The sequence below is a fragment of the Stegostoma tigrinum genome, chromosome 29 (assembly GCF_030684315.1).
Source record: "Stegostoma tigrinum isolate sSteTig4 chromosome 29, sSteTig4.hap1, whole genome shotgun sequence".
In the NCBI taxonomy this organism is placed as follows: Eukaryota; Metazoa; Chordata; class Chondrichthyes; order Orectolobiformes; family Stegostomatidae; genus Stegostoma; species Stegostoma tigrinum.
The window spans coordinates 43,964,546-43,987,243 of NC_081382.1; the positions used below are offsets into that span (position 1 = coordinate 43,964,546).

The window sequence follows — 22,698 nt, forward strand, 5'->3', positions numbered from 1 at the left end:
GACACCTTAGTGTTAAATTGTGTCCCTGTCTCTCTCACACAAGATACCATACTTTCAGGACCCATTTCTCCTCAGGATCTTATTGGTTTTAATAAGTTCACTTCACCTTCTCCTAACCTACAACAGACATATGTTCTTTGTTCTTTCTTAGAAAAGAGATGACAGGTTTAGATTAGATTAGATTCCCTACAGTGTAGAAACAGGCCCTTTGGCCCAACAAGTTCACACTGCCCCTTGGAGCATCCCACCCAGGCCCATCCTCCTATAATTCACACACACACTCACCCCTAAACACTACAGGCAATTTAGCATGGCCGATCCACCTAACCTGCACATCTTTGGACTGTGGGAGGAAACCCATGCAGACACTGGGAGAATGTGCAAACTCCGCACAGACAGTTACCCGAGGCTGGAATTGAACCCGGGACCCAGGCGCTGTGAGGCTGCAGTGTCAACCACTGAACCACCGTGCCACTTTAGACTTCTTGAAAGCACAAAGTCGGAAGGTCAGAGATTGCCCGCTCTTGTTTGGAAAGGCAGGTAACTTTCTAAGTAAGTCTGATAAAGGCTTTAAAGAGACTTCAAGGCAGATTTTATGATTTAATAGCAGGATATATTTGGAAAAACCCTTGGATCTGTGCTGTTCATCGTCTAACAACAGCTTTCGGACTGTAGCACCTTTGTTGCCTCTTTGACTGTGTTACGTTAATTAAATTAACCCCATTCAAAACTCGATCGCTGACACTGTGATACTCATCCACGTGCTTGTCACCTCCAACAATTGACAGAACAAAACAGATAAACACGATAGATTTAAGTTTACTAACAAATTCAAGGCTTACAGAATGTGACTTAGTATTTACAATTCCTGTTACCACATAAAACTTGCTGTTGTTTTAAAAAAAAAGGTTCTGGTTATCTGACAGCGTCAGGCCATGTTATTTAATACTGTTCTGGCTTACAATGAGGTTGGTTAGTCACAGCTTCAGGGCAGTGCTGCAGTTCATTTTAATCTTCAATTATTTCTAGGACCTGCCACTCATCTTTCATTCTCTTGTCTAAGTGGTTCACCTCCAAAAGACCCTACCCCATCTTTACCCCTTATCTATGTTAGACAAGCCCGTCCCAGTCATACAACACATGCTCAGTCAACATCACAGGGTCAAAGCAAGGAAAGAAACTGATGTCAAACTGGACTGCAAGTTAAGGAACACTTTTCAAAAACAAAGTTGAAAATTCATGGTGGGTGGATGGGGGTCTCCCAATCCTGGGGGATGCAGAGAGTGAAACTGGTCGATGGATGACGGTGAACTGTTCATTCACCACTTCCTGCATACCTTCCCACGCAACCCCACATGAAGTCAGAGGCTTCATCAGACACTGGTGGGTCAGTCTAGTATGGGCACTGGAAACCTGTAATATCCTACTAATTCCTTTTAACTTTTCCATATTTCCTATCAAAAACATCTACTATATGGTATAGATCAGGCTAGGCAGTGTGTGAAGTTTCATTGCTGCAGTATCTGATTATTCCAGTGTATCTCAGGCCCTGAGCTGATCCATCAAGGGAGGAGTGACAGTCAGGACTGGGTGGTGTGGGGTTCATTTACTGACCAGCCTCAATCTGCTGCTGCTCCCCCTCCACCCCCACTGTCCTCAGACGGGATCAGTACTCCCTGTGCTGTGTCCATTCACCTGTGGTTGGGTGGTGGCATTACTCAGAGCCACTCTGCCATTAGACTCTCCTGCAACCGTCGACGCAGACCCAGCCATCTCTGTCACCATCTCTTCTTCGGGTGTGACCAATCCCTCTTCCTCCTCCTCCTCCTCATCCTCATCCTCCTCCTCCTCCTCCCCTCCTCTCCGGTACGCTTCACAAAGCGGGAGGTCAGCACCATCCCACAGGCTGTAGCTTGGCCAGGAAAAAAAATGGCATTAAGAAAGAAGGGGAAAGGATGCAAGAACAAGTCAAGAGTACAACAAAACATCAAGGCTGTTAGTGACAAAGAAAGATGTGCTTGCATTTTTATGGTGCCTTTTACCATCTTAGGATGTAACAAAATGCTTCAAGCCAATGAACGCACTTTAAGCTGCCACAAGCAGCCCTTGCGATAATGGCCAGATCAGCAGTCTTGATTGATGACAGCTGATGGCGAACTGTTCTCCCAGAAACACTGGGAGATTATTTGAGTTCCACTTCTTTGTAAAGTTTTTGGATCTTTTATACAGACCTGACAGGACAGATGTTTTCTCAGTTTAATTGGTCTAGTGCGTGTGGACCCCCTGACCCTCCCTCAGCACACACCCTCCACTATCCTGCCCTTTCCCCATACGCTGATTCCCCAACCGATCAAGAATCTATCTCAGTCTTAAATACACACAAGGACTCTGTCCCCACAGCTCTCTGTGGCAAGGAGTTCCAACCCAGAAGAAATTCCTCCCCATCTCTGTCTTAAATTGGTGCCCCTTTATTCTGAGACTATGCCATCTGGTCCCAGACTCACCTATTAGGGGAAACACCTTCTCTGCATTTACCCTGGCAAGCCCCTTAAGAAACCCAAATGTTTTAATGAGATCATCTCGGATTCTTCTAAACTCCAGAGAGTTGAGTTCCAACCTGTTCAAACATTGCTTGTAAAGTACTCTCTCTTTAGCCCAACGATCATCCTAGTGAATCTTATCTGAACTGCCTCCAATGAATTTGTGCCTTTCCTTAAGCAAGGGATCAAGACTGCTCACATTATTGCAAATGTGCTCTCACCAGCTCTCTGTACAGTGGCAGTTAAAACTTCCCTACTTTTATACTCTAACCCCTTTGAAATATGGGGCAACATTCCATCAGCCGGACTGATTACCTGCTACCCCTGTATATGCTTCCTGTGTTTTATGCACAAGTCCCTGCCAAATCCCTTTGTGTTGCAGCTTTCTGTGGTTTCTCTCGAGTTAAATAATAATTTGTTCCTTTGTTCTCCCTCCCAAAATGAACAACTTCACATCTATACACATTAATCTCCATTTGCTAATGTTTTGCTCAATTATTTATCAATGTACCTCTGTAAACTGTTTGTAACACTCTTGCAATTCACTAGTCTCCTCTGTAAAAAAAAAATTGGTTTACAAACTTGGCTACAGTACATTCACTCCTTCCTCCAAGTCATTAATGTATATTGTAAACAGCAGTGGCCCCAGCACTGATCCCTGTGGAAACCACTTGTCACACACTGCCAATGTGAGAAAGATCCCCTTACCCCACTGGCTCGTGGACAGGAAGCAGCTAATCTCTATCCATGCCAATATATTACCCTGAACACCACGGGCTCTTAATAAATGCTGCCTATAAATCCAAACATTTATTATATTTACTGGATCTCCCTTACCTATCCAGTGTCATTACCTCTCAAACAATTAATTAAGCAACGCCTTTAATCAAATACATGCCTTGGGTTTTCAAATGCTCCATGTGGACCCACAACCCTCCAATAATTCTGAAGGCCTGAGTTTAATCAGCTGTGCTTTCAGCTCATAGACTCTCAGCTCTGGAATTCTCTGCTTGAACTGCTATATCCCTCCTCCTCCTCCTCCTCCAACAACAAGCCACTCCTGAAATTTACCTCTTTGACCAGTCTTTTTATGACCTGTTCTAGTGTTGTTGTGGAAGACCAGGAGATATAGAATCACTTTGCTCTGTGTCAAATTTGATTTGTAACATCCTGAAAAACACCTTTGGCTATTTAATTACATTTAAGGCACAATATAAATGCAATTTGTTGTCGAACATGAATTTGCTTTAGAAAAATGAGCCACACAACAATACAGGCCACATTAAGATTCCCAGGACAGATGCAGCATTGGGGTTTCATATGGAGCAAAGATCTCTCTAGTCTGTCCTGAAATGGTCCCAGGACAGGGCCAGCACAGGGTTAGAGTAAAACACCCTATATTCCTTTAAAGAGAAAGTAATGCTTCTCCACACCATCCCTATCAAACTGTCCCAAGATTAGGATGGTACAGAATACTGTTCCCTATTTACTGTCCCCGACAATCCAAGGACAGGTACAGCACAGCGTAGGGCACAGAGTAAAGCTCCTTCTATTCTTTTAAGCAGTAAGTTAAGCTCTCTCCACACAGTCCCCCCAAAAAAACCTACAGCAGGAACAACAGTGTTAGATATCATGTTCCTTCCACTCAATCTAAAAACAAAGCTTCCTCAACACTGTTCCCAAACACTCCCAGGATAGGCACAGTGGTGATAACTAAGAGGGATCACACAGCTGAATGAAAACTATTGAAAAAGTTGGTCAGTATTTGGAACTCTAACCTTGAAATCTACAAGCATCAATAGTACTGACGCTATTCCTCTCCCCAGTAACGATCACCCAGCCCAGCACAGCCCGAGGACAGAACATGGTCTGCTCCTCTTGGTAACATACTAGGTGCTGCTTTCACTGACTGAAATCTTCTAAAAATCTGCTCTGTGATTAAAAGGTTATTTTAATTTAATTGATAAAATGGCTTGTGTTTGAAAGGCAGCAGAAGCAAATGGCAGGTGCAAAGCAGAGGAAACTTCAATGAGATGATGTGAAACAGAAAGACAGAGATTGGTGATTATTGATTTGACCTTTATTTAGGAAGTATTTAAAATGCTGACTCTTTAAAGTGAGATACTGGAATGTTTAATTGAATGAAGGATATGGTTTTTAAATTATATATAAATCTTTAAACAAAAATAAACATTAAGTACAGATATAAAAACAAATTTCATTTTGAAAATGTTGGGAACAGTGAACAAGGCACAAAATGACAATTATTAAATGTAACACTCACTATTGCAAGGTTCAATAAGTGAAAACAGTTCGCATTTTTAGTCCGCACTCTAAATTATCATAGCTCTGGGTGGGAGACTGAATGGCAACACTTTTTTCAAAAAAGATTAAAGCATGCATTTCACAAAAATGGGTTTAGTTACTCATGATGTAGAAGGTTCCATTGATTTTAAATGGCTCATTTCAGTGAAGAGGCTTAGGGGTGTGGGACGGATACAGTTTGGGATACTCTAGGGATTACACATCAGCGAGTGTCAGTGGCAGTTCTGCATTCCCATTTTTCCAAGTCGATGTGTGGGTTTCTAACGTGAACTATCTGACTGTGTATTAACAGCTGAACTCTAACTGATTATTGCCAAATTGTGGACATGTGTGCACATAGGAGAAAACACTGAACACTGATCATGAACAGGAGCTGTGGCTGGGCTCCTCCCCTCCTAGCCCCTTTCCCCTCACTAGCTCAGGCTAGTGCAGTCATGGCTGAGCCCATGGACTCAATTCAGGCTGGAGATAGAACTGGGCTCTCCAAAGTCCAGTGGTTGCAAATTGACCGTGAACACAGTGGCCCAGAACAGAGGCTTCAGCAGAACTGATCACCAGGTTATCCGCTGATTCCCAGCAATTCCCAAAATTACTCACTGACCACCTGGGACTGCGATGAGATTTTAAACCCTGGAGTGTTATTACAAGCTACACAGATAATTTCAGAATGTACAGTGAACATACTGAAGGGGACTATTATGGGATGCACATATAGCACAACAGAATATTACAGGGCGTGTGGGGAATACCCTGGCATGTACAGCTAAGTCAGACTGATATCATGGGATGTATATTTAAGCCACTCTATTGATATTACAGAATGTACACAGAATATAATACTGAAATGTTAAATGATGTGCATACAAACAAGGAACAAGAACAGGCCACTCAGCCCTTCAAGCCTGCTCTGCCATTCAGTAAAATCATGGTTGATCTGATTTTAACCTCAACTCTACATTCCTGCATACCTCCGATTATCTTTCATTCCCTTGATAATCAAGAATTTAATCTGTCTTAAAGATTCTGCATTCACTGCCTTTGAGTAAGGGAATTCTAAAAATTCTCAATCCTCAAAAAAAAAGTTCCTCCTCTGTTTTAAATGGGAAAATCCTTATTTTTAAACTATAACCACATTTCTAGATGCTTCCACAATGGGAAGCAACTTCACCCCATCCACCCAGTCAAGTCCCCTCAGGATCTCGTAAACTTCAATTAAGTCAATTCTGACTCTTCTAAACTCTAAGATACAGGCCGAGCCTGTCTTGCCTTTTCTTGGAAGGCAAGCTGATCGTGCCAGGCATTAGCCTACTAAACAGTTCCGAGTTAATGTTTCCAACACATTAACATCCTTCTGTAAGGATCAGTACTCCTGATATTATCTCACTAACGGCAGCATCACCTGCCTACTCTTGCTTTCAGTTCCCCTCGCTGTACAACACATTCGATCAGCTTTCCCAACTACTTACTGTGCCTGCACACTAACCTGCTGTGATTCTGCACTCAGACTCATAAATCCCTCTGCATTTTACAGCTCTGCAACCTCTCACCATTTAGATGATATGCTTCTTTTTATTACTTCTACCAAAAGAGATAAAATTATATTTTCCCATATTGAACTCTATTTGCCAGATGTTTGCCCACTCACTTAACCTATTTATATCCCTTTGTAGGCTCCTTATGTCCCTGTCACAACTCACTTTCCTATCTTTGCATCATCAGCAAATTTAACTACCAAACCTTCAGTCTCTTTATCCAAATCACTTATATAAAACTTAAAGAGAAGAGGTCAGTCAGTCAGCCACTCTTCCGTACCATTTTCTTACCCTCTATAAAATGAACTTTTATTTTTGTAAATCTTTGATGGGGCACCTTATCTGGAAATCTAAGTACAATATATCCATTGGCTTCCTGTTATCTACAGAACAAGTTACTTGTTAGAAACAGCTCCAATAATTAAACATTATTTCCCTTTGACAAAACCATGTCGGCTCTGCCTAATTATCTTGACCTATTGCATGCAATAGCAACTTCGTAATTTATAACACTAATACACTGGGGTGTGCAAGCAGCTCATAATCCTTGGATTAGTATGGGATAGTCAGAAAGTAATGAGACACTTGGCAGTGGGAAAGGAAAGGATAATGAATTAGACAGTTCCGTGCCATCCGCCACCTTCAGAAAGGGTCACAACAGAAATATACGAAATCGCATTGCTGAAAACGTTGATGGTTGTTGAAATGATTTTAGTATAAATAGTAACACATAGTCACAGGCCCTGGTCACAAAACATTATTTAACTTCTTATCCTCATGTGAAGGAACTGAGCATCGCTTTAAGGCTGCAATGTTGTATAACTTCAAACAAATAGAAGACTGTTTCCCCACCAAATCCGGCACAGAAGACTGGACTTGAGAAGAGTAAAAATCTAACAAACAGGGTACTTCTATATTCATAACATGCATGAATATCATGTTGTAGAAAAGCATTTATAAAATTTGAGATAAATAGAATCTCTTACTAAACTGGGGAATGATTTTTTACAATAAAATTCCATTTTACGTAGTAAAAATTCCCAGATTCTTACTGCAGTAAAAGCTGAGCAGACATTCTTGGCCAATTGTAAATGCCCTGTTTGGTTCAACATTATAGAAGCACCATTATCGTCCCTGATACACAAAAGTGGCAGCAGGGGCAAATTCCAACAGGAGATGCTGCAGCACAGTTTCAGAATTGCACTTAATGTTTTAGTGAAATGTGTAGAGCCCAGGAATGTTTAAAATGCTTGCCGATTGGTGAGCATCGTTGTGGAGATGGCCTTTTCAAAAAGAAATCAGTCACTTTGTGACATTTAGGAATGTTAGAGTTTGACTCATGAGGAATCAATTCAATCAACTCCAACAGACACATGGTGGGGAGAATCCGTAGGATCCCCAAAATGATTTACAGTCAGGAACCGGGAATTTGTTCTGTCAAGAAGGGACGAAGTGTAAATAAGTGAAACCACCCTCTGCCCAGCACCACCCTTCCCAACACCTAACATGACATTTGGGTTCTGGTGGATCAGGATCAGTCTCAACTGAAGATGTGCTGTAAAAGAATATTTTTAAACAGCCTCAACTAGAGCCCAAAGTCAACCCACATCATAACAAAAAGAGAAAGACTCGCATTTCTAGTGAGTAATAATGAGGAGTTTGGTGAATAATATCAGAGTTTAAAAATACAGAGGTACAGCCTCATCTACCCAGGCAATACATACCATGGAACTGGAGAGTGTTACAGTGTGGGATTAGGATTGTTACAGCATGAGAAGGTTAGTGTGAGGTTAGGAGAGTGTTACAGTGTGGGATTAGGATTGTTACAGCATGAGAAGGTTAGTGTGAGATTAGGAGAGTGTTACAGTGTGAGTGAATGAAGCTGGGTCACATTGTGGTAATGTGAGTGTTAAAAGGCACTCTTGTGGTTGCTCACGGAACATTCTGGAGGCTGTGCCGAGGACAGTTCTGTCTTATTTGTACCTGGAGGAGTAATATTCTTCTTCCAGCTCATAGAGATCAACTGCAATCTCGTCTCTCAGGGTGATCAGTTTCTTGTCGCATTCTTCCTGCAGGTTTCGTAGTTGCTGCTTCCGCTGGTTAATGGCTTCATTCACCGAGGGAAAGTCATTCAGGATCAAGAACTGTTTCAGGTCTGACACCAGCTTCATCAGAGACTCACCAGCTCGCACCTAGCGCCAGGGCAGCAGATAAACAAGAGCCAAAATCATGGACTATGGCAATACAGAAGGTCCCACAAAAGATTACTACACAAGAGCATATGATGAACAGGGTAACATATTACCACAGACAGGATGTGAACCTGTAGGTAATGGAGTGCCAGAGGGATCAGAGCTGGGCCCACACTATTTACAGTTTCTAGCAATAACTTGGGTGAAGGGCGACAGTCTGCACATTCTCCTTGTGTCTGCATGGGTTTCCATGGATAATCTGGTTTCCTCCCACAGTAAAGATGTGCAGGTTAGGTGGACTGGCAATGCTAGGTTGCCTGTAGTGTCCAGGGGTGGTGTGTAGGCTAGGTGGGTTAGCCATGGTAAATGCAAGGTTACAGGGATGAGGTAGGGGATTAGGTCTGGGTGGGCTGCTTTATGGAGGGTTGATGTGGACTCAATGGGCTGAGTGGCTTGTTCTCCCACTGTGGGGCTTCTATGAATATGACAGCTACATTTGCTGATGTTACTAAGGTAGGTAGGTAAAGTAAATGGTGAAGTGATCACAGAGTCTGCAAAGGGATATAAATACATTAAGGGAATGGGCAAAATTTTACAGATGGAGAAAGACCACTGTAAAATGCAAACTTTTCTGCTTTATACGGTAGCATAGAAAAGTAGTATAGCACCTAAACCGGGAGAGATTGCAGAACTCTGTGGTACGGAGAGAGATCACAGTCAGCATGCAGGTACCAAAAGTGATTAGGAAGAAAAATGGAACATTGAGGTTTATTTCAAGCCAAGTGGAATGCAAGTGTTGGGATGTTTACTGCAGCTGTACAGGTACATATCTGGAGTACGGTGTATAGTTGTGATCTTTATTTGAAAAAAATAAACTGCATTTCAAGATCAGAGAAGGTTCACTCCACTCGTCACAGAATTAACAGTGTAGAATGAGGCCGTTCAGCCAACTACATTTGAGCCAACTCTGCAAATCAGTATTTGACTTGGTTCCAATTTTGTGCTTTCTTCCTGTATCACTGCACATTGTGCCTTTTCAAATAACCATCTAATTTCCATTTGAAAGCATGGATTGATCTTGTCTCCAAAACACTCCCAGGCAGTGCACTGCAGACCCTAAACTCTCCAGTGTGGAAAATATTTTCCTTATGTCATTTTTACTCTTTTTGCCAATGATGTTAAATCTGTGCCCTCTTGTATGCTGTATGCGACTGTATGCTTTATTAACCTGTACTGTTAGCTTTGTCTTTTTAATGCACATGCAAACCCAGCTTTCAGCTCCTTTACAGTTGTACACTGCCTTTTCCCTTCTCTCTCTCCCCACGAGCTTCCTATCAGAATATATCACCTCTTTCCACATTGAACTATCACTGAACTTCATCCATCATTGACCTGCCCACTCCACTAACTTGGCTACATCCTTTTGAAATTCTACCGTCTTACTCAAACAACCAGTCAATTCCCTCTGGAATGGAGCTGGATGAACACAGAAGGCTAAACAGCATCTTAGGAACGCAAAAGCTGATGTTTCGGAAGGGTCTAGGCCTGAAACATCAGCTTTTGTGCTCCTGAGATGCTGCTTGGCCTGCTGTGTTCATCCAGCTTCACACTTTGTTATCTCGGATTCTCCAGCATCTGCAGTTCCCATTATCTCTAATTCTCTTTAGAATGCCTTGATTACATCTGTCCCCACTGCACTCAGGCAGTGCATTTCAGACTGTAGCCATTTGCTGTGTGAAAACATTTTCCTTCATAACACTTATGCTTCTTTTGCCAGTTACTTATCACTCTGGCTGAGTAACGAGAAATCATGTTGTATCCAAGCTGCTACTGCCTCTTTCATTCCACGAGCCCTGTTATCTGTTGTGTGGAACTGTTTCACATACATCACATCCACAGCATTACCTTCACCAACCCTCTGTTACTTCATCAAAACACACCGGTGAGTTAGTTCAACCTTCAGAACTCAATCCTGGCCTTCCTTGGTTAACTTGCATACATCCATCTGACTATTCAGATTACGCAAATTATTGCTTGTAGAAGCTTCCCCAAATTGAACTGACTGGTCTGTAACTGCTTGGCTTATCGCAACACCGTTTCTTTTTCTGTGAGGTTGTAATGTTTTCAATTCTCCAGTTCATTGTTATGATCTCCAAGATGATGGAAGAATGAAAAATCTTTGGTGCATCTGCAATGTCCGTTCTCATTTCCCTCAATATAATTGGATGCATTTTTTCAGGTCCTGATGCCTTATCAACTTTTATGTATCAGCAACCTATCACCTCCTTATCAAATTCAAACCTTTCTAGCGATAAAATTTTGTTCACCTTCACAATGCCTTGGGCAGTATCTCCTTCCTCCATAAAGAGATGTAAAATATGAAACTATATGGTAAATGGAAAAGCCCTGGGGAAAACTGATGCACAGAGAGATGTGGGTGTTCAGGTCCATTGTACCCTGAAGGTAGCAACGCAGGTTGATGGAGTGGTCAAGGTGACATACAGCGTGCTTTCCTTCATTGGGCGGGGTACTGAGTACAAGAGTTGGCAGGTCATGTTATAGTTGTAAAGGACTTTGGTTCGGCCACATTTGGAGTACTGTGTGCAGCTCTGGTCGCCACATTACCAAAAGGATATGGATGCTTTGGAGAGGGTGCAGAGGAGGTTCACCAGGATGTTGCCTGGTATGAAGAGAAGGTGAGTAGACTAGGATTATTTACATTAGAAAGAAGGAGGTTGAGGGGTAACCTGATTGAGGTCTACAAAATCATGAGGGGTATAGACAGGGTGGATAGCAAGAAACTTTTTCCCCCAGAGTGGGGGACTCAATTACTAGGGGTCACAATTTCAAAGTGAGAGGAGAAAAGTTTAAGGGAGGTATGCGTGGAAAGTTCTTTACACAGAGGGTGGTGGGTGCCTGGAACGCGTTGCCAGCGGAGGTGGTAGAGACGGGCATGATAGCATCATTTAAGATGTGTCTGGACAGATACGTGAATGGGCAGGGGGCAGAGGGATACAGATCCTTGGAAATTAGGTGACAGGGTTAGTTGGGGGATCTGGGTTGGCATGGGCTTGGAGGGCCGCAGGGCCTGATCGCGTGCTGTAATTTTCTTTGTTCTAATACCTCAGCCTTGCCCTTGTCTCCACATAAAACTGATTCCATACCACCTAACTACTTATGTGCCTAGTGAAGATGTTCGGATTGCCTTGATATTAACTGCTAGGCTCTCTTCATGCTCCTTGTTTGGTCCTCTCATTTGTATGCTTATCACCCTTACGAACCTTCTATGTTCAGCCTGGTCCTCACTTGTATTTTCTGCATGATGTGTCACAAGAACACTTTTCCCTTTTAAATCATAATTTCTATTCCTTCTGTTATCTGGGGTTTTAGATTTGTTTATCCTACCACTCCTTTTGGAAGAATATATGTTGAGTGTACCCATCTTCTTTGACTTGTTGTCCACGGTTCAGCTACTGTTTTTCCTGTCAGCCCCTGACTCCACTTTATTTGGTTTAGATACCGCAAAATTGCCTTTCTCCCAATTAAATATTCTGACTCTGAATAATTCATTATTTAGTTCCATGATCACCTTAAACTTTATTACCAACATCTGCTCTAACTTTTTTTATGGCTACATGGGCCCTGAGACCCATTTGTGACTTTCAGAGCACAAGTCAATGCTGCGAGCAGCATGCCAACACTGATTACTGTGCATAGAACAACACATCAGCGACACACGTGCGCAGCTTTGAGGAACGTTGCGAAAGACGTATGTCCCGCTCCCAAGAATCAGGTCTACCAGGACTTCCTATCTCAGTGCACCAGAAACATACCTCTGGAGTGAATTCTCCTAAACACACTCCAGGAATTCTTAACTCTTTGCCCTTCACAATACTACTGTCCTAGTCTGTAGTCTGACAATTAAAACTCTGCATTGTAACTTTTTTGAAATTTCACTGCAATTTCATGGCAAATCTATTTCATTACCATGTGAAGACCATATTTTTTTATTTTTCTGTATATAGAGAGTCAGTCAATCATCATGGAAACAGACCCTTCAGTCCAGTTCCATTCGCACTGACCCAACATCCCAAACTGACTTAGTCCCATTTGCCAGCTTTTGACCTTTCCTGTTCATATATCCATCCAGGTGCCTTTTAAATGTTGAAATTTTACCAGCCTTCACCACTTCCTCTTCCATACACATACCACCCTCTGTGTGAAAATGTTACCCTTTAGTTCCTTTCCAAATCTTCCCCTCTTACCTTAAACCTAATACCCTCTAGTTTTGGATTATCCCACTGGGGAAAGATTCCTTGGCTATTCACCCTATCCATGCCCCTCATGATTTTATAAACTTTTTGAAGTCGCCTCAGCTGCTGATGCTCCAGGGAAAAAAGCCCCAGCCTATTCAGCTTCTCTCTATAACTCAAACCCTTCAAGTCACAGTAACATCCTTGTAAATCTTTTCTACACCCTCTCATGTTTAAAAACATCCTTCCTACAGTAGGGCAAACAGAACTATACATTGTATTCCAAAAGTGGCCTCACCAACATCCCATACAATCTCTACTTGACTTCCCAACTCCTTTTCTCAATGTTCTGACCAAAAAGGCAGCATATCAAACGTCTTCTTCGCTACCCTGCCTACCTGTGACTCCACTTTCAAAGGATCTATGCACCTACACTCCAAGGTCTCTATTTGGCCACACTCCCCAGGGCCCAACCATTAAGTGTTTAAGTCCCGCCCTGGTTTATCTTACCAAAACGCAGCTAAATTTAATCTAAATTAGACCCCATCTGCTGCTCTTTGGCCTGTTGGCCCATCTAATCAAGGTCCCATTGTACTCTGAGATAATCTTCTTCGTCGCCGTCCAATACAGCACCTATTTTGGTGTCATCTGCAAATTTACTAACCATAGCCCCTATATCCACACCCAAATCATTATATAAATGGCAAAGATCTTTTGACTGTGGACTGAAATGAATTCACACACGGTAGCTTGCCACCCCTTGGAATCACCAATCACTACTGCTCTTCCAGAATTTTTTGTACGTCCTGTACAGCCGAGCAACCAGTGGTACCAGCGACTCAGCTCACGCTAACTTGGTTGCTCACGTGCATCTCTCTGCAGATTATTAAGTTGTAGGATGACCACATCCATAAATACGCTATCCACATCACTCAGCCTCATAGACCTCAGAGACTCCAGCTGCTGCTAGAGTTCCAAAACCTGGGCTGAGCTGCTGTAACTGACAACACCTCCTGCAGAGATGGCTAGTCACAGCATGAGAAGCATTGTGGAGTTCCCACAAAGCACACAGGATGTGCACCTTCAAAGTCACAGCCCTGCCATTTTATTAACTAAATTCCTAGTCATCTCTGATAAAACTTATTAATGCTAATAAGTCTCACAAATACTATTCAAGTGTAACCTTTAACAATAAGCCTTGCTATCAGAAAGGTCCTACTGCTTACGATAAATGTCAGTAGGTAATACATCCTCCTGGTGGTATGAAGCATTATGTAAAAATACATGATAAAGCTCACTTGCGTTTAATATTTTCATAACTCTTCATCCTTTACACTCAGTCACTAAGCAGCAATACTCACCAGTCAGTCACTTACTTGCTTCCCTCTGGAGTCACACATCGATTTTTCCTCTTCAAATGTCATCTCTGTTTGGACCCTGGAGGCACAGGCTCCTGCATCTCCTCAAGTGATTCGAGCCACTCCAAACCGGTGCCTACATCAGACCAGTACCCCAGCCACAGACCCACACCCCAAACAGTGCACGCACACGCGGACCCCACATCCCAAACAGGGTGCGCGTGCATTTGGAATCTGTTATCTAGTCACAGTCCATTCACATGGCATCCATACACCAGCAAGGGTTTGTGCATGTGGGATGCAAACTGCTGGAGAGTCAATAGGTGAGTGAAAGCTATACCCTACCTAGAGTTTAGAATGAACAAAGCACAGCAAGGTGGTTTGAAAAAAGCCATACTGAAAGTGAATGGTATACATCAGACCCATACAATACTTACAATGTTTGCAGCTCTCACATGCATCTCATAGTGATCTTGTTCACACTGCGTCGCCCGGGATACCTGCGTCTCATCTTCAACCTGTGATTGAAAGGTCAGCTTATGGTGAACACTTATTACCAGTGTCTCAGGAACATTATATTAAGCTTCTGACCATTCCCTTCATACACACGGTTCTAGCATGCTGCTGGACTCCCACTTTGATCATTGTGGATCAGGGAACCAAATACAGTGGTTACAGGAACAGCAGGAGGCCATTCATCTCTTAAATGCTGATACACCATTCAATCCGATCATGAGCGATGAGTGATCGGTGCCTCAAACAAGGAAAGGAACTAATAAACTGAATTGGGATCCAGAGTTAAATGCATCAGGGCTTCAATTTCTGACTATCACAAGGAGGACAGGAGAAATTAAATTGATAAAACAGCCGATTATTTGCTGTGGGCCCAATAACTTGAGGTCTGTGCATTTTAGGCTCAGTATGCACTGAGAAATGCTTTTCTCTGGGAAACGCTGAGGGGTACAGGTTAAAATGTTCAAGCTTATCAATGATTGGAGGAAACAGAGTTATAATTGTGAGCTAAATACAGCTATTAAAGCTAAACATCTGCAAGGTAATCAGGATTGAGAGCCAAATATCCAAGCCTTACCTCAGTTGTTGGTAAAGTGTTGGAAAAGGTTATAAGGGATAGGATTTACAATCATCTAGAAAAGAATAAATTGATTAGGGATAGTCAGCACAGTTCTGTGAAGGGAACGTCGTGCCTCACAAACCTTATTGAGTTCTTTGAGAAGGTGACCAAACAGGTAGATGAGTGTAAACCGGTTGATGTGGTGTATATGGATTTCAGCAAGGCATTCGATAAGGTTCCCCACAGTAGGCTATTGTACAAAATGCGGAAGAATGGAATTGTGGGAGATATAGCAGTTTGGATCGGAAATTGGCTTGCTGAAAGAAGACAGAGGGTGGTAGTTGATGGGAAATGTTCATCCTGGAGACCAGTTACTAGTGGCGTACCGCAGGGGTCAGTGCTGGGTCCACTGCTGTTTGTCATTTTTATAAATGACCTGGATGAGGGCATAGAAGGATGGGTTAGTAAATTTGCAGACAACACTAAGGTCGGTGGAGTTGTGGATAGCGACGAAGGATGCTGTAGGTTGCAGAGACACATAGATAAGCTGCAGAGCTGGGCTGAGAGGTGGCAAATGGAGTTTAATGCAGACAACTGTGAGGTGATGCACTTTGGTAGGAGTAACCGGAAGGCAAAGTACTGGGCTAATGGTAAGATTCTTGGTCGTGTAGATGAGCAGAGAGATCTCTGTGTTCATGGACACAGATCCTTGAAAGTTGCCACCCAGGTTGACAGGGCTGTTAAGAAGGCATACAGTGTTTTAGCTTTTATTAATAGAGGGATCGGGTTTCGGAACCACGAGGTTATGCTACAGCTGTACAAAACTCTGGTGCGGCCTCACTTGGAGTATTGTGTACAGTTCTGGTCACCGCATTATAAGAAGGATGTGGAAGCTTTGGAAAGGGTGCAGAGGAGATTTACTAGGATGTTGCCTGGTATGGAGGGAAGGTCTTACGAGGAAAGGCTGATGTACTTGAGGCTGTTTTCGTTAGAGAGAAGGTTGAGGGGTGGTTTAATTGAAACAAAAAATAATCAGAGAGTTAGATAGGGTGGATAGGGAGAGCCTTTTTCCTAGGATGGTGACGGCGAGCACGAGGGGGCATAGCTTTAAATTGAGGGGTGAGAGATAATAGGACAGATGTCAGAGGTAGTTTCTTTACTCAGAGTAGTAAGGGAATGGAACGCTTTGCCTGCAATGGTAGTAGATTCGCCAACTTTAAGTACATTTAAGTCGTCACTGGACAAGCATATGGACGTACATGGAATAGTGTAGGTTAGATGGGCTTCAGATTGGTATGGCAGGTCAGCACAACATCGAGGGCTGAAGGGCCTGTACTGTGCTGTAATGTTCTATGTTCTATGTCTATGTTCTATGATATATATCCTATTGAAAAGGCAGGCAGGTGGGCAGAGGGGGTGGATTTGCCTTAGTAGCAAGAAATAAAATTAAATTGACAGCAAGAAATGATCAGATGATGCAGAATCTGTGTGGGTAAAGTTGAGGAACTGCAAAGGTTAAAACTCGATAATGGGAGTTATATATGGGCCTCCAAACAGTTGTCAGGATGTGGGCCACACCATAGCTCCGGAGATAGAAAAGGTGTGTAAAAAGGTATGGTTACATTGATCATGGGAGATTTCAATATGCAGGTGGGTCAGGAAAAATCAGGTTGGTATGGATGGCAAGGTAAAGAATTTGTGGAATGGCTTGTAAATGGCTTTTTGGAGCAGATTGTGGTGGAGTTCACTTAGGGAACAGGCAATTGTGGATTTAGTGTTGTACAATGAAGCAGAGCTGATAAGGCAGCTGAAAGTTAAGGAACCCTTAGGAGGCAATGACTACAATATAAATGTCTTTGCTTTTTGAGATGGAATAGGTGGAATCAGAGGTAATGGTATTACAGCTGAATATAGGCAACTTCAGAGGCATGAAGGTGGAGGTGACGAGAATTGACTGGGAGAGGAGCCTAGCAGGATAGACAGTGGCACAGCAATGGCAGGAGTTTCTCAGAATAATTCAGGAGACATAGCAAAAATTTATCCCTAGGAGAAAGCAGCATGGTGGGGTACAATGGTGATGAGGGAAATCAGGGATCGTGTAAAAACAAAAGGGGAAGCACACAATACAACGAAGGGCAGTGGGAAGCCAGAGGGTTAGGAAGTCTACAAAGATAACAGAGGACAACGAAGAAAGAAAGAAGATAACCTGGTGTGGAGCTGGATGAACACAGCGGGCCAGGCAGCATCAGAGGAGCAGCAAAGCTGACGTTTCGGGTCTAGACCCTTCTTCAGAAATGGAGGAGGGGAAGGGGGCTCTGAAATAAATAGAGGGAGGGGGAGGTGGCGCAAATGGACCTGACAGTCCTAGTCCAGGATTCTCTTTAGGTCAACTTGCAGGTTGAGTCAATAGGTAGGAAGGCAAATACAATGTTGGCACTTACCTTGAGACAGCTAGAATATAAAAGCATGGCCGTACTTCTGCTGCTTTTTAACACTCTTGTCAGACCACATTTACAATATCATGAGCAATTTTTGGTCCCATATCTCGGGAAGGACGTACCGGCCCTGGAGCGGATCCAGAGGAGGTTCACAAGAATGATCCCAGGAATGAAAGGCTTAACATAAGAGGAACTTTTGAGGACTCTGGGTCAATACTTGATGGAGATTAGAATGATGACAGGGAATCTAATTGAAACTTAGATCATAGAACATAGAACATTACTGCATAGTACAGGCCCTTCGGCCCTCAATGCTGTGCTGACCTGTCATACCGATCTCAAGCCCATCTAACCTACACTATTCCATGTACGTCCATATGCTTATCCAATGAAGACTTAAATGTACTCACTGGTATATAATTACCAGGGTTGTCTCTACTCCGTTCTTGTACAGGGGAACCACATTTGCTATCCTCCAGTCATCTGGCACTATTCCTGTAGACAATGACGAGTTAAAGATCAATGCCAAAGGCTCGGCAATCTCCTCCCGGGCTTCCTAGAGGCTTTTAGGATAAATCCCATCCGGCCCAGGGGACTTATCTATCTTCACCCTTTGTAGGATTTCTAATACCTCTTCCTTGTGAACCTCAATCCCACCTAGTCTAGTAGTCTGTATCTCAGTATTCTCCTCGACAACATTGTCGTTTTCTAGAGTGAATACTGTCGAAAAATATTCATTTAGTGCTTCCCCTATCTCATCTGACTCCACACACAACTTACCACTACTGTCCTTGATTGGGCCTAATCTTACTTACGTCATTCTTTTATTCCTTAAATACCTGTAGAAAGCCTTAGGGTTTACCCTGATCCTATCTGCCAACTTCTCATGTCTCCTCCTGGCTCTTCTGAGCTCTCTCTTTAGGTCTTTCCTGGCTAACTCGTAGCCCTCAAGCGACCTGAGCCCTCACATCTCATCCTAACATAAGCCGCCTTCTTCCTCTTGACCAGAGATTCCACCTCCTTCGTAAACCACGGCTCCCTCACTCTACAGCTTCATCCCTGCCTGACAGGTACATACTTATCTCGGACACACAGGAGCTTTTCCTTGAATAAGCTCCACATTTCTAATGTGCCCATCCCCTGCAGTTTCCTTCCCCATCCTATGCTCCCTAAATCTTGCCTAATCTCATCAGAATTGCCTTTCCCCCAGCTATAACTCTTGCCCAGGGGTATACACCTATCCCTTTCCACCACTAAAGTAAACATAACAGAATTGTGATCACTATCACCAAAGTGCTCACCTACTTCCAAATCTAACACCTGGCCAGGCTCATTACTCAGTACCAAATCTAATGTGGCTTCGCCCCTTGTTGGCCTATCTACATACTGTGTCAGGAAGCCCTCCTGCACACACTGGACAAAAACTGACCCATCTATAGTACTCGAACTATAGCCTTCTCAGTCAATATTTGGAAAGTTGAAGTCCCCCATGACAACTACCCTGTCTCTGTCACTCCTATCGAGAATCATCTTTGCTATCCTTTCCTCTACATCTCTGGAACTATTTGGAGGCCTATAGAAAACTCCCAACAGGGTGACCTCTCCTTTGCTCTTTCTAACCTCAGCCGACGAGTCCCCAAACATCCTTTCTGCAACTGTAATGCTGTGCTTGACCAACAATGCCACACCTCCCGCTCTTTTACAATCTTCTCTGTTCTTACTGTAACATCTAAATCCCGGAACCTGCAACAACCATTCCTGTCTCTGCTCTATCCATGTCTCCGAAATGGCCACAACGTCAAAGTCCCTTTACAGAAATTACGTAGAATCACATCAGGCCAGGGCAGAGTGGATGTTGGGAAGAGGTTTCCATGAGCAAGAGAGACTAGGGCCAAAGGGCACAGCCTTAGAATAAATGGAAGACCCTTTCAAACAGTGATGGAGAGAAACTTCTTCAGCCAGAGAGTGGTGAATCTGTGGAATTTATTACCAGAGGACTGTGGACCCCAGTATTGAGTATATTTAAGAGGTAGTTGGATAGGTTCTTGATTCTCAAAGGGATCCAAGGTTAAAGGGAGAAGGCAGGAGAATGAGTTTGAGTAACTTATCAGCCACAAATGAATGGCAGAGCAGACCTGATGGGCCAAATGGCCTAATTAATCCTCCTATGTCATGTGGTCTATTACCCCTTGGACAGAGAAGATTAGAGGTTTGGAATGATAAAAGTTTAAAAAAGGGATAAATAGTCAGAGGTTGGTCCAAGAGGCCAGGGAAACAGGAAGAGGAAGCAGATACTTTAAATAATCACAAAAAAATTAAAATGCGTAATCAGAACATTTTTAGATACTGGCTCAGAATGTCAGACTAGTATTAAGTCAAATGCTCACAGCCACTACAGACACAATGGGCTGAATAGCCTCTTTCTGCATCACAACAATTCTGAGATTCTTTGTTGGATTCTCAGTCACAACTGTTGAAGTAAATCTCTGCATTCCCTTAAAAGGAAATTATAAACAGAAAAACATTAGAAAGTGGGCAGGGAGTGAGTGGGAGAGTGGGGTCAGATTGATTCAATCGCGTTGCGAATAAATCGTGGCAACAGCTAATGGGCTGAATGGCCTGCTTCTGAGCTAGATACTCTATACGTAGAATGTCACTGAAATACAAAGACTATTGATTTAGGACTTAACACTACTCAGCATGTTGCGATTTGATCCTCAAGGTAAACAGGAGAAAATTAAAAACATTTGTTCAGACCAAATGGCCTGATGTGATTCTACGTACCCGAGCACTTTTGACAATTTCTGTGAAGTTATCCAGAATTGACTTGATGTCATCTTTCAGTCTCTTGTTGTAGGACTGGAGCAGAAGCTCTTTACTCTGGGGTAGCGTTCGTTGCTGTGACATCCTGCATCAACTTGTCAAAATTTACAAAGCAACATTATCATAACTTTCTCTAAATCCTCTGTCATCTTTTGAAAAATTTCCTAAGTAGAGCTGCACAAGTGTAGGTTGCCCACCAGTACTAAACTACCAGGATCACGGGCGCTAGCAAGGACAGCAGTAAGAACGCAAGACCAGCAGAAGGCTGTTTAGCTTCTTGAGCTTCTTGCTCTTTTGTGCGAAAAGATATGGCTTCAACCCCAACAGCCGTCTTGTTCATCCCATAACCCCTGACTCGTTTGCAGATCAAAAATCACCAGAACTAAGCTTCAAGTATATTCGCTGACCACTGGTTGATGGAGAGATAATCAATGTCACCCTCAAGGTATGTGGCCAAGCTGACACTCCCATGATCCGCTCATGGAGTTCAATGCAAATGGTGGGGAAATTAAGAGGGAATGTAGGTGAGGATTTAAATAGTAAATGATCCTCTGAAAAAAATTCTCATCTCAAACAGGAGGTTATCTTAAATAGGAGGTCATTCGTTTTGAACTGTGCCCCTTGGTTCTAAACTCGCTGATGTGGGCAAACATATGCTCAGCATCCACTTGATCAAGTCGCTTCACGAAATTGTTTCACTAAAATCAGCTCTAATTTCTACTGAGCTGTAACAAGCAGAGGTGCAATCACCTGGACAGTTTCTCATGTGACAAAACCTTCACCTGAGGAAAAGCTGAAAGACAGTTCCGAAGAATTGAAGAGGCTCTGAACTTGGAACATTGTCCCTTCTTTCTCTCCACGAATGCTGCCAAACCTGAATTTCTCTAACAACTTGTCTTTGTTTACATAACTTCACTATTGGAACAAATCCACTTAAAAGGCTTCCCCGACACATAGTAGAGTCACCGTACTCCGAGAGGACGAAAGCAACTAACTCACAATTTGTAAAGTCTTTTAGCTACTGGTTCAAGGCCACAGTCAATCAGACAGCGCCGCGCAGCCCGGGGGTCGGCGCCGAGGGGGCGGGCACAGTCGGAGGGTCGGTGCCGAGGGCGAGGGCGCTGTCGGAGGGTCGGCGCCGAGGGAGCGGGCGCTGTCGGAGGGTCGGTGCCGAGGGCGAGGGCGCTGTCGGAGGGTCGGCGCCGAGGGAGCGGGCGCTGTCGGAGGGTCGGCGCCGAGGGAGCAGGCGCTGTCGGAGGGTCGGCGCCGAGGGCGAGGGCGCTGTCGGAGGGTCGGCGCCGAGGGAGCGGGCGCTGTCGGAGGGTCGGCGCCGAGGGAGCGGGCGCTGTCGGAGGGTCGGCGCCGAGGGAGCAGGCGCTGTCGGAGGGTCGGCGCCGAGGGCGAGGGCGCTGTCGGAGGGTCGGCGCCGAGGGAGCGGGCGCTGTCGGAGGGTCGGCGCCGAGGGCGAGGGCGCTGTCGGAGGGTCGGCGCCGAGGGAGCGGGCGCTGTCGGAGGGTCGGCGCCGAGGGAGTGGGCGCTGTCGGAGGGTCGGTGCCGAGGGCGAGGGCGCTGTCGGAGGGTCGGTGCCGAGGGCGAGGGCGCTGTCGGAGGGTCGGTGCCGAGGGCGAGGGCGCTGTCGGAGGGTCGGCGCCGAGGGAGCGGGCGCTGTCGGAGGGTCAGTGCCGAGGGAGCGGTCCTGTTCATTTATTATGATTCTCACCTCAGGCGCTTGACAAACGAAGAGTCCGAACCAACTGGGGCCCAGTGCAGGCCGCAGCTTTGGGGGCGGGGGATGTTTGCCGGAACTCCACCACCTGCAACTGTTGATTGGAAGGCGAGCTGTGCACGTGGTATATTTCGCGTGATGCGTGTGGCTGACTGTGGCGCCATTCAGCCCTACCCAACCAATAGGGATTAGCAAATGGCCACGTGATCATTCACCGCCAACTTGATGAGGTCATGTCACTTCCAGTGAGGTCACACTGTCTCAAGTGCATATGACTGTAATACAAAGATAGAGTTGGTCCATTGTTATAAACCAATTTCTGTGGGGCTGTGTTCAGGGAAAACAGGGCTGGTCACCCCACCAATTTATTAACAGTTATACTCTCCTTATCAACATGTTCAAATGTGTTATTACTGAGCTCTGGAGCAGGTGGGATTCA

The 22,698-nt window shown here is 44.1% G+C and overlaps 1 protein-coding gene across 3 annotated transcripts; it reads right to left on the reverse strand.

Moving 5' to 3' along the window:
• Nucleotides 1-703: 703 nt before the first annotated feature.
• Nucleotides 704-22,359, reverse strand: med22 (mediator complex subunit 22). 3 transcript variants are annotated; one of them, XM_048558625.2, is made up of 5 exons: nucleotides 22,254-22,359; nucleotides 20,495-20,627; nucleotides 14,638-14,718; nucleotides 8,381-8,589; nucleotides 704-1,906 (listed from the first exon to the last, which is right to left on the reverse strand). In XM_048558625.2, exons 2-5 carry the CDS (start codon nucleotides 20,615-20,617, stop codon nucleotides 1,657-1,659), a joined length of 663 nt encoding a protein of 220 aa, XP_048414582.2. In that variant the 5' UTR covers nucleotides 20,618-20,627; nucleotides 22,254-22,359; the 3' UTR covers nucleotides 704-1,656. The 3 variants fall into 3 exon arrangements, with proteins under 3 accessions (XP_048414582.2, XP_048414581.2, XP_048414583.1); XM_048558624.2 differs by having other exon boundaries at nucleotides 706-1,912; XM_048558626.2 differs by lacking the exon at nucleotides 704-1,906 and having other exon boundaries at nucleotides 2,323-8,589.
• Between the last annotated feature and the right edge of the window lie 339 nt (nucleotides 22,360-22,698).